This window comes from Protopterus annectens, chromosome 8.part0, assembly GCF_019279795.1.
Source record: "Protopterus annectens isolate FY-2018-M chromosome 8.part0, PAN1.0, whole genome shotgun sequence".
NCBI lineage: Eukaryota > Metazoa > Chordata > Ceratodontiformes > Protopteridae > Protopterus > Protopterus annectens.
In genome coordinates, this window is record NC_056741.1 from 1935076117 (window position 1) to 1935089226 (window position 13110).

Consider the following 13110-nt stretch of genomic DNA (forward strand, 5'->3'; position numbering starts at 1 on the left):
TTATTGTATCTGATAAGATGAGATCAGTCTTCAGTACTCCCTGGTTGAGGCTTCACAGCTAATCACTTAGGGAGACCGCTGCCACAGGAACATAGTATGATGACAGTTTACAATCAAACTGATGAAAGTCAGTTACACAAAAGCCACCTCCTCGAAGATGGTAGGAGCAACTGTCAGAATGTCGATGTTGAAGTGTCCGTCAGTTAAGAAGGACGTACACAGGGTAGGGACACAAAGCATGGTTGGCAACAGCAGCTGCCAACATTAATATCGACTGTACATTGTCAGTGTTGATGCATCGACCTTTGGAACCAATTAATATTTATGAGTCGAGCATATGCATCACGTAAATCAACGTTTGCGATTGCGAGTTTCAAGCTTTTGATAGTAAACCATATGATGTTAGTAGCCCCAAGGGATGAGCTTAGGGTTGCCACCTTTTCAAATGCCCAAAGTGGGACATTTTTGGTAGGAACGTCAGATTTTGCAGGGCAAAACATACCCTTTGCCAGAATAGACACTTATTCTTGTATCATTTGAGTTGCTTATTCTGTTTATTATAATATTTTGGTGTTTCAGATACAAAATAACTGTTTTATGCAACTATTAAAGAAAATATAGGAAACATTTTTGTCCTAAGATATCAGGACATTTGCCATTTGTTCAGTTGTTTTGCAGGACACAACTGCCCAAAGAGGGACTGTCCCTCGCAAAGTGGGACAGGTGGTAACCCTAGATGAGCTGTACCTGAAAATAATGTCCTGATTGCAGTGCCTAGTAAGGAATTCAGAGGAAACCACATTATGGTTACCCAAATGTTACTAATAATGTCGTTACAGAAAAAAGTCAGTAGACATTGATATAGCTGAAGCAGAATAAGCTTTGGGGTTGCAAGTAGAGGCTTTCTATATTTACTGTGGCAGAATTCAGTACAATTAGATAGCCACCTGGAAAGGATATACTTAAACTTTGTCTCCTTTGCTAAAATCTAGATTTGGCAAAAAATGACTAGTCAGCTTTGTGAAAAAAAAAAACAGATCTGCTGACATCAAATTTGAGCTGACTGTCAACATGTATACAATGCAGGTAGTAAACAGCATAAACAGCACAATTAGAATATGCAAGAAGAAAGACAACTAGATGTATTAACAGATTCAGATATAATTCTGTGGTAACCCTTTGCACAAAGGAAGGGTTTAAGTACCTCCTTTCTATGTGGAAAATTAGGTAAGCAGGCCTGACAGAAAAGTCTTGCAACTCTAAAATCATTTTGGCAGAAGTGATGGCCACAAGAATAAGGGTCTGAGGCATTTTAAATCTACAGAAACAGCAGAAAAAATGGTAAATGAGTAAGCTTTGTTAGCACAAAGTAAATATTCTAAGAAGGTTAGGCTCTAAAACAGGAGGCATAAGGTTTAAAGTATCACAAAAGAAAGCTTTACAAAAGCAAGAGAAGCAAGGTCTAACCTATACTGAAAGTTGGAGCCAAACTGACTTTAATGGAATAGCCGAGTCAACTTTAGATTTATTTAGAACATTTAGATTTCACATAAACAGGATAGGACCAAGAAAACATGAGGCCATGACAGGAGTTATTCATTAACTGGAAGTCCAAACAGAAAAGTAAATTTATATGTCTTGTCTTTTTAGTTCAGGGCATCTGACAGAAAGAGATAACGAAAACTGCACTCCCCAAAAGAGCAGGAGTTTTAGCAATCACTGAAACCAGCAGAGTAACAAAAGAGAGAATGTTAGATAATACAGGATGATTCCCTCTTTATACCAGGAGCATTGCAATATTCCTAAGGAGCAGGAGACAGCCCAGCAAGGGGGAAAGGTGCTAAACTCTGGAAGTCGGGCCAGATGTCAGATCTCCCCTGAGGCTGAGTTACCAAAGGTTATGATTACAATCATGATCAGCATGAAGAACACCTAGAGATGGTAGGTGGTCATCTTTAAGATAAGGGGATCTGAGTTAGATTTGCCTGAAGAGTAAGGCAACAAAGTTTTAGAAGGTCAGTTAAAAAATAAAGGGAATTCTGCATTGGCAAAAAGGTCAGGGTTTGCCTGAACCAGAAACATGATATCAGAATGGCTTGCTTTAAGAATTTTGGCTTTTTGGAAACGTTTCATCATTACAGGGACAGGGAAAATAAGTAAAGAAGTCCATGTGACTACTTCTGATTAGGGCACCCTTGACCAAAACTCCATGACCCATGGTGACTGCATTCTAAGGTGTTTGATGCTAAAATGGGAACTACCACAGTGAATGCATTCAACAGGCACCACATATTCAGACTAGAAAGGAAACGGGGTCGAGATGATATAGATAGCATGATGTCACAGTGGTTAAGATCTATGCCTCACAGTTCCAGTTTGCATGTTCTACCCATGTCCATGTGGATTTTTTCCAGGTACTCAAGTTTTCTCCCTCCTCCCAAAAACATTCTGGCTGACTGGTTACTCTAAAAATGTCTGTCTATTTATCTATCTATCTCTCTTTCTCTATTGCATTTAACCTTACCTTGGTCACAGCTGAAAAGAGTCCATGATGAGCACTTTACTTTCCCAGTAACTAAATAAAAAGAAATACTGGACCCTGGACGCAAACTGTTCACTCAAGAACCTGCATGCTAAACCTGATATGAGGAAGCATAACAACTGAAACTGCCATACGGCCTAAAAGTCTAAGAGAAATCTCAGCTGCAACTGACCTGCAGTGAAAGGACAGAGACAACTGTTGGCTGAGACAGTGTCCTGAACCAGAGCAGAAAGGAGCAATATATAGTAATATTTCATGTGCAATCTATATTTAATTTATTTACTCCATTTGTTGACCAGGAAAGTCCGATAAAAAGTCCCTTTTTCAGTAGAGGCCCACAGAGAAAATCTCCAATTAATACACAGTAGATATAGATTTCTACATAGTGTAGAAAAGAAGACGCATTTTTACAATTTATACATAATCTAGTGACAAAAAACATTTTGTACATGTTTATTCATGATATAGAAAAGTCATAGAATGCAATTTTTTAAAATTCTACATAGTAATAGAGAAGAGTAGTTTCAGCCATAAGATAAAGATATGGATAATCTCTAAGTGAAGACAGGCTGAGCATCAATCATTTTACAGACAAAGCAATTCAGATGAGCAGCAGCATCTTACACTTTGGTTTTATGTAAAAGACTGACATGGGAGTGAGTGGGACTTTGCCAAGTTCGCTACTTCTCCAAGGGAGATGAAGAAAGACTCTCTTCTGTTTTATAAATCTATCACAGAAGGAGCAACAAGGAGCTAGTCATCTAAACTGAGGAATATTCTGGAACCCTGCTGAGCTATTAGTACTGATATGCACATGGTGAACATAGTTGGGGCAAATTCCTCCTTGACTCCTTTGCAAAAAAAGATCAAAACAGCATACCCAGCCTCCTTCTAACAAACAAGGAGGGACAGACTACACCATGACCATATGAAATTTTTTTTGGAATGAATGTGTTAAGGAAGCTGAGATCCAGAACAATCCTGAGATGGTTTGCTTTATTTTTTGACACCAAAAATAATCTGAAATAATACCCCAAGCCTTTCTGGTCTGGTGGAAGATCTTGGATGGCTATTTCTCCAAATTCAAGATCTTTTTCTTGCTGCTGGTTTCTGATGGGGGTTCACTGGCTAGCAATGATAAAGATGGGATTTTGGAAGGGAAGTGAAATGGTGCAGTACATTCTTTGGATATTATTTCACTTATTCACTTGTCATTTGAAATCTTTCTCCAAACCTAATTATCCCCCCGCCCCCCACCAAATGCCTCCAGAATGGACACTTGGGAAAAGCTGCAAGACTGGCGATAGCCACACTTAGCTTGACAACATCCTCCTGGTGACAGTCAAAAATTCTTGATCTCTGGGTCTGTGACCTTGCATAAATTCAACTTGAAGGGACTATATTTTTCCAGCATTCTTCTGCTGTTCTCCTTATGCTGCTGTGTGCCATGTCCGAACCACATTCAGAGCTGGCTTTTGTGTGTCCTATTAAAAGGTCTGGAAGGTGAAACCCAACACACAAAATGGCGACAACTATACCCTACTCTTTCATCTTTTTCAGATGCAGACTGACTTCTTGATTACACAGGAGAGGTTCAGAGAAAAGGGAATTTGAAAATGCCACCTTAGTATTCTCAGCTGACTCTGCAAATCACAGCCAGCAATGCTGGTGTAAGGTTATACTGGATCTTGCTGTTCTCGCCACACCTTCTTCTGTGATGTACATAAAAGGTACCATAAGGTTGCTCATGTCTGAACAGGTGCTAGCCTGGACTTTTGTCTTGTCTTTTAGAAGTCATTCTGGTAACTCTCCTAGTGCAAGACGCATTTCATAAGTAGGGGCCCTCTGAAAATACATAGTGTGCATAAAGGTAGTTCAACATCCACAAGGACAGTACTGTAGACTTCCCAAACCTGTCCATCACATTGGACTCCCTTGTCTGGTACATGAACAGCAGATATCCGAAAAGAGCAATCCTTTTGTAGGGCTACTGCACAAAATGTGCTATCTAGTTTGGGAGTCCTTGCCCAGACTGAATATTCCCTTGATGATTACAAAACTTTTGTTTGCTTTCTTCTGCACAGGAGCACCCATGTTCATATCATCCCATGTGATTTTAGTAGCATCCATTACTTAAGATGTTCACTTAGGATGGGACTATCTAGGAGGACTACAGTGTGTAAAAGGCAGCCCACTGCACCCTTCTCTGAGTCAGAGAGTGCGTGAATGAGTGAGTGAGTGCATAATCTGAAGGCCAACCCCTTTTATGACGCATTACCTGTAAATACTTCCCCATATCTGGAGTCATCTGGGTACAACTGAAAAAAGTTCAAGCCCTTTTTCCTTTTCTAGATCCTCTGCTGGGGAATTTAAAGGTGATTTTAAGAGTTTATAGAATTACTTAAAGCCTTTCTAGTGGGCAGTCTCAGAATCCAAAGACGGTAAGGACCATTTTGTAAGAAAACAAGATAACGCTGGGCCAGCTATTGCAGAGATTCCTGGAAATTAATGCCTTTAATGGGTTTAAACACCCCCTTAGGGGAAGACTGCAATTATGTCGACTCGCCAAAGGTAGTTTGGATTATGGTAAAACTTTTAAAAACTTCTCAATGAAACTACCTTCAGCAAACATACGAAAACATGATTTTACATGGCGGCAAGCCTCTTTGTAACCCCCCCCCCCCATGTGCAGGACACCCACTACCCCACCTCAAACTTACATATACCAACTCCGAGGTTGCAAAACAGTGAAGAAAAAGGCAAGCTCCACTGTCAATGAAGATAGTTCTGCTCAAAGAAACTAACTTCAATGAGATGACACATTTATAAGAGGGCTTAACACTGAAAAAACTTGATGTCGTCACCAATGGAGGTGGCACCAAAGCAACCAGCACTAGGCAGCCTACATACTATGGGGCACATGGGGAATAAAAGGATGTAGATGCCTGCTGCTTTGTTTCCGCCAAAGACAGTGAAACATACAAGATACGTGTGCTACCTCCCAAATACTACAACAGGAAACATGAGATTCAGTATAGTCTACAACATGAATGAAAATGTGCATACTATGTACAGCACAGAGGTCAGAGACATTCACATTACACCCCAATTAATGAAGTGGCACTCCATCTAGCCTGGGTTGTGCTTAAATTATGCTAAATGAGTGCATGTGTACTAATTTGGGATCAAGTAAGTAGAAAAGTGTAATGACTATCCATATAAAAGGGTGTGTCTAGCTGTAGTACTGACTAGTAATTGCATGCAGATGTCCAGTGTCTTCAGATATGCAGCTCCTGATTTCAGGACTGCATATAAGTGATCCTTACTTACAATTGCTTGCCTTCTCTGTGGTTTCAATGCAGATGTCATTGTCACCCTGCAAAAATCTCTTGTGTTTTCTGACCCGTCTTATTCTTGTGACAGTAGAATGCTTCTGTTCAACTAGTTTTGGAGTTAATATGTTTGGGAACAGCCTTACTGCTGTCAGCCAGTTAGCCACAGCCATTGTCTCTATATTCAACCCAGGGGACTAACACTATCTAAATGAGGCCAGGGTCGGCAATGCAGAAAAGAGTGGCATAGAGAGTACTAGCATCTGTGCCAACATGGCTGATGTTGGCATTACTCGCAAATGAAGATAAGGTGTCAGAAAAGTTGTCACAAGAGGGTAAGACCTCAGCAGTGATGAAGAAATCATTGATCTCAGAAAATGTTGGACCAGAGCTGGATAATTGAAAAATGATGCCAACAACACAGCCAGTGGCACTGGTGCCATTAGTGAAGCAAAAAGGAAATTCTAGGATGAAAACTGAATCTCACCCGGCATCCCAAGTCAGAAGGGATAGGGGTAGGCAGCTTTTGATATTTTTCCTTGTATTTTAATAATCATCTTTACCATATTTTCGTAAACTAGCCCATGCAAAACTAGAGACAGAAGGGACCTGGGAATGTCTGGCATGGCATCAATAGCAAACTAAGCAGAGATAGCTTCTGGACTAGTAGAATCTACAATCATTATTGATAGAATTTTAAAAGATTTCACAGTACCTGAAAAAAGCATCTTGAACTATTGTATGTATTTATTTATTAATTAGTTAGCTGTTCATTTAAACTTTGCTCTTTGTTAACTGGGTTAATCCCACTAGGCCAATGGCTTCTTTTCACGGGAGACCCAAGCTGGTATTCATAACTACGTGAAATTTGGCCAGGACACCAGGGACTTAACCTACTGTTTTGATAAATGTCATAGGATCTTTATGTCCATCTGACCTACCACCAAATCAGGCAGATGGGGCTGCAGTTTAACATCTCAGCCAAAAGAAAGTACACTCAGGTATGCAGCAACCCCCTTATACTGCACTGGAGTGTCAGTATTAGAAAAGTAATCCAGCTACCTAATGTGGGAATAGAACCCACAGCCTGCTATACCACAAATAAGTGTGCTACCTGTTGAACTATTACACCCCAAAGCAGAGAACTGGAATCATGTCTTTGGATGTAAAATCTCTTTACAGGTCTTGTCTATAATTTCTGCCACATATGCATTAGGCAAAGCAAAATAGAAAAAGAAAAAATTATACAAAAGTTACAATGTAATCTTCTTAATTTTAAGAAGGTAGAAGGTGTACAACCCAACTGAATAGAAAATCCTAAAGGCTGAATGTATTTAGCATCAAAACAGAAAGAAATCCAAAGGCTTACTGGATTTATTTTCTGCTTAACAGTGGAGAATGATTTAGATACCAAATGTGCTGAAGGTTTTATTGACATCTGTGTTAAATAATCTCTATACAAATTAAGAGAGCCCGAGAGTGAGAAATGAGTGAGAACTGAAGACAAAGCTCCTTCTGACAGCAGAAAGCCAAAGTGCCAGGAGCACATTATAATTCATTATAGAACTGTTGCTGTTTTGTGTGTGTGGGTGTGCTTTTAAAAAAGTTTTTCATATTAAAGTGGTGGTTATAAAAGGGAAGTACAGATGCCTGTGTGAAAGTTTTATTAGTCATAAAGGTTACCAAAGATTGTCCACTTCTCATTAGATCAAATTTTACTTCTGCTGTGCATTCTGTACTGGTATCAAATCAGGTGAAGACCTGCTTCACCTCCCCACACACTCTTACAATTTGTCTTGGAGTGGCAAGAAGGGAGGAAAACAAGAGACCGTCAGGAAACAATAAATTGCATTTTACTTTGATTGTGTGGCAGCTGTCCTACAGGACCATCTACCTACAGCAAAAACAAGTGCAAAAACGCTGTCTTTAAAAGGCAACTTCATACAACAGTTTGTGCCTTACTAACTGTATAACAGCTGTATTATAGAAATTAATTTTGTTTTGTTTTTTTTTTACTCAAAGTTTGGTTGGATTTTTAGATCAGGTTTTTGTTGTCTGCCTTGTAAAGCTTTTTGACTGAAGACCATATTACTATATCCCTCACACACCGTATGTACTCAGGTGAAAAGCAATAAAACTCATATAAACTGAAGAATGTAAACCCAAAGAAAGCGACTACTGTAGACTGCAGCATAAAGAATGGACATTTTAAGTTGCCATGTTCTAAAACTTTCATAAACACACAACCATTTATCATATACTCATAGAAGCTCTTAATGACATTAGAATTTGGTAAAAAGATTCCAAACTTCAGAATGAGAATAGGTAATTGAAGCAAGGCCAACCTGTGCAACAGACTTGTCAATGCGGTTACTCCTGTCTGTAAAACGGATATTGTGAGCCTTTATTGGAGGTGCACCAAGTCTCTCTAATGCTATGTGATGACTGTTGAGTTGTTCCATAGCCAGTCTGTAGTATTCTGATCTTGCAAAGTTTTCTAAATAGAAAGAGAAAAATGTTTAAAATGACTTTCTGCAACTGAAAAAAAAAGACTTAACAGCACTGCATTATGCAGAGAAAACTTCAAATGTAGTTCTAAGGTTTGCAGATCTAAAGGTCTTGTATCCAAAGCTATATTTTTCAACATAATACCAACAAATATAAAAAGTCTTGTGTCTGTAAGATTTACTGAATTTGTCTCTATGAATTTTTATTTGCAGAATGCAATTCTAAAAAAGTAAAACTGCCGACTCAGCAGTTTGTTTAAATGATATCCATAGACTACTATACAGTGTTTACTTTATAACAAATTAATTTTGCAGTATAATACATGTTAGGGGTGAGTAAGAGTGCAACTGCATTCTGTTTTGTTTTGTTTCCCTTTTCTGTGCAACTGTTCGTGGCTTTACAGCTGCTGCAAAATTGTCCTTTTTTTCAGTTTGAATAAATGTCTTACTAAACCCAGGATCACAAAACATCCACTGTAAGACTCTTTTTTTGGGAAATTAGCATTCCTGACTTCTCTGAGGCTGTGCACCTCTGGAAGTGGAATAATTAAGGAAGGAGGGCATGGGGTGTGAAGGCTTGCCCACACCTTCAAAAGTAACACATTTCCATTTTTAACACTTTCCATTTCTTATACAGTAACATCAACTTGTTCTTGACAATCAGCTTTTCATAGGAATGTACTTTCTGTGTAGCAATGGTGGACCCAGACACTTATTTTTTCTGTTTCATAAGGTGTCTTACTGTGAACTGACAAGAAAAGTAATAAACAATCTGAATTTTACAAGAAGTCACCTTCTGTGTAGTGCTAGTCAAACCATTCACTGGGTTTTCTTTTCTTCCCTCTCATTCTTCTTTGCATTACTTCCTTCACCTTCCCTCTTTGTTACTGTCTTGTTTCCTTTGCCTCTCTTCCCATCTTTATTTTTTTCTTTCTCTCTTCCATTCTTACCCTTTTCTCCCTCTCTTACTTATTTACCCTTTGCTGACTAGGTTAGTTCCAATAGGCCAATGACCTCTTCTCCATGGAGATCCAAGGTGGTAATTATAGTAACTAGGGGAAATTTGGCCAGGGCATTGGGGAACTTCCCGTACTCAATATTGTTGACAGGGGGACCCATTTTGCATGAGCACTTCCTGTTTCTGTTCCAGGCACAGATGCAGCCTGAAGAAACAGGGATGCAGGCAGAGAGTGACGAGATAATGGAGCTGTGAGAAAAATGAAGGAGAAAGCCAATATAGAGCCCGGAGAAGGTGCACAGGATTCTTTGTAGATGTTTCAAAGAAATCTGCTTGATGGAGATGAGTCGGCAAATGAAAGATGTATAATTATAACCCTCTGGTTGGGAGGTATGTGAGATGACTTATTTAAAAAATGGTGATGCAAAGTGAGCCAGAAAATGAAGGACACATTTTCTGGGAGGACATTATGGAGAAAATATGAAAGGAGAATGCGGAGACAATCGTGTAGAATAGTGGTGAGATGGAAAAGACAGCATATGCACAAAAAGTAAAAGAAGGCAAAAGGGGAGTAGAAGAAAGTAAAAAGACAGAAGAAAATGAAAGCATGTGCTAAGGATTCAAATTAAAAAAGACAAAGAAATGGACAGGTATGATGTGTGGGACAATTTCATAGCTCCTTTGGGTGTAAAAGCAAATGAGGCAAGAGCATTTATTCTTACTAAAAGAGAGACATTTTGTGACACTATATTTGAGACTGTTTTATCAATGGGAATTTTTCTCTGAGAATATGAAAAAAGAAAAACTGTAACTCATGGAATCTTTAAGTGATAAAAGTATTTAACAGGGAAACAAAAGAGAAAATGTGCATACAATTTCAAACAGAGGTGGAAAAAGTTACTTTGAAAGGACATTTGAAAACTCAATGTAAAGAAGCACTGGACACTGCAAAGGTTTATGGTAAAAAGGTTTTATGGACCGGCAGATAGGACTGTAATATTATAATAAAAACAGAAAGAGAAAAATATTCAAAGTATGATAAATGTGGAGGGGAATAGGGTTCTCATATAATACTGGGGACAACCCAAAACATATTTTTTATGGAAAAGAAGGACATTTGATAAGCAGTTGTGATAAAAGAAAATGTTATATTTGTGGGGAAATGGGACATGTTGCAAAAATGTGAAGTGAAATGTTATAAATGTAACAAAATTCAACATTTATGGCTGGATTGTAAAAATAAAAGTAAGATTAAATAAAAAATAGAAGAAAATTGAGAAAGAGGAGCAATTTTAGTAGTAGTAGAAATAGAAAAAGAAGAATTAGATGAGTAAAAAATAATAAAAAAGCAAAGAAAACATAAATTGGGAGATAGTAAAAGAAAAAATAATTCTATTAGTAATGGGGTAAAAGACAGAAAAAGAAAATTTAAAGCGACAACTACAAATGAAAAAAGAAAGGAAATGGATGAAAAAGAATATATACAGCGAACAGTTGGGGTTTGGCAAAATGTTTAAGGTGTATGACTCACAGACACAAAGTACAGTGATTGATTCTCAATATTGGTAGGGGAACTGTCTAGGTTTGGAATGGCCCATTAAGGCAGCTAGCTAAGCAATTTGTTATGAACTTATGAAACCATGAACCTAAGATAAACGGAAAATTAAAATTTTAGTGTGCTTTCTGTAAATGTGAAAAATATTAAGAATATATAGTATGAAGAACAGGAATTTTGGAGTGGTGTAATACATGTGATGTAGATGTAATTGTATTAAAAGGTACAACATTTTTAACAAATGAAGAAAGATTACAAACAGAGAAACCATGGGGATGAAAGATAATCTGGAAACTGGGAAATGAGAGATGTTCTGGAATAGTCATATTCTGTAGAAATACAGTGAAGGTATCAGATGTAATTTTAGCAAAAATGGGAAGATTAACCACTGTAGATTTAAAATGCAAAGAACAAGTATATAGAATTATAACATTACATGCTTATACTAATTGTAAAGAAAGGGAAAGCTTATTTAATTGGAATTTAGACTATGTAGTAATAAGCATGAAAATTATAACAACACATCAATTTAATTGTGATTTAAGAGGACCAGGTAAAAAGAAAGGAAATGATATAAGAAAAATGCTAGAAGTTTTAAGATATGGTTAGTTAAAACTTTGGACAAAAATTCATGGGCTTACAAAATATATACACATGTATAGATATAGCTATAGATATGCTTCATATCATCGCATACCAAATGCTGAGACCAAAACGCCAAAGTATCCAATCACCAAAACCTTACAAAGCCGAATGTTCACAACACAAACACCATCAGGCATGCACCTGTGTAAACTCTTACAAATATTACAAAACAATTAAAATAACCACTAAACGGAATACTATACACTTCACAATGTTTTTGCAGGGGGGGCTGTCTCTCTCTCTCTTCATATATATATATATATATATATATATATATAAAATATATATATATATATATATACACATACACACATACACACACACACACACACACACACACAGATAAGATATATAGATAAACATATATTTAGATACATAAAACTGAAATAGATTATTTTATAGAATCAGAAGGTTTAGTTATTGGAGAAGGGGAAATAGTTGAAACAGGATTTTCTGACCATCTTTCAATATAGCTAGGTATAAAGGAAAACAATTAATATATAAAAATAGGCAAAGGAATAAAAAAGATAAATTAGAAAGTATGGAATGAAGAAGGAAAGAGATTAGTAATACAGTTATGGAAAGATAGTATAACTATGAGAGCATTTTATAAAAATTGGTCTGAATGGTGGATATTTAAGGAAAAAGTATAAAAATGTTTCTTACAGTGGCAATATGATGTTAGAAAAGTAGAGAAAGAAAAATATAAAAGAACATATAATGGCACATTGTAAGATGTAGAACATAATGATAGAAATTACTTTGACAAAAAAAATACAAGAATTGTTATATAACAAAGATATTTTTTACAAGGAAAAAGAATTATTGATTAGTAAAGGAGGATGGTAGTGTAATGACAAAAATAAAAACTGTAAAAGGAGAAATAGAGAGAACTCGGGAAAAGATTATGAATAGTGAAGTACAAAATCAGATATCCCTGCAAATTATAATATTGATAGCACACTCCTAAAAGTAGACCCAGTGGTGAGGGACCTAGGAACACAGATAGATAGTATCCTAAACCTTGACCATCAGGTAGCAACAGTAGTGAGGAAATCCTTCTGTGTGGCTCAACGTATAAGTAAAGGCATGATATAAAGGTCAAAGGAAGTCATAGTTTCATTGTACTTGACCCTCATCAAGCCCATAATCGGAGACAATGCTCGCTTCTGCATGTACCTTACCAGGGACTTATACCAGCTAAAGCATCCCCAGAGGATTCTCACTAAAAAGTATCAAGCATAAGATACATGTCTTATGCAGACCATCTAAAGGCCCTATCCCTTTACTCCATCTCATATCTTTTATTGAGAGGTGACTAATGCCTGACCTACAAGGCATTCTCTGATCCAGCCCTGAAGAAAATGTTACATATTTGCAAGATAAATTATATAAGGAGTATGCATTCCATAGACCTGAACCTTATTTGTAACTCTAACAGAACTTGCTAGAAAGAGAGATTATATCCCAAAGGCTACCTCATCTATGGAATAAACTTCCCATCTTCATAAAACAAAGCCCATCTATCACTCTCTTCAAAAATAATTTGGTTAAATGGATGGGGAACCATA

At 37.2% G+C, this 13110-nt stretch overlaps 1 protein-coding gene across 2 annotated transcripts in view; it reads right to left on the reverse strand.

The window, feature by feature from the left end:
* LOC122809737 (cytochrome c oxidase assembly factor 1 homolog) overlaps positions 1-13110 on the reverse strand; it is a 651317-nt gene that overhangs the window by 267880 nt on the left and 370327 nt on the right. For both annotated transcript variants that reach the window (XM_044081449.1, XM_044081448.1), the window contains exon 3: positions 8220-8371. In XM_044081449.1, coding sequence (XP_043937384.1) covers positions 8220-8371 — 152 coding nt within the window. The remainder of the gene's footprint in view (positions 1-8219; positions 8372-13110) is intronic.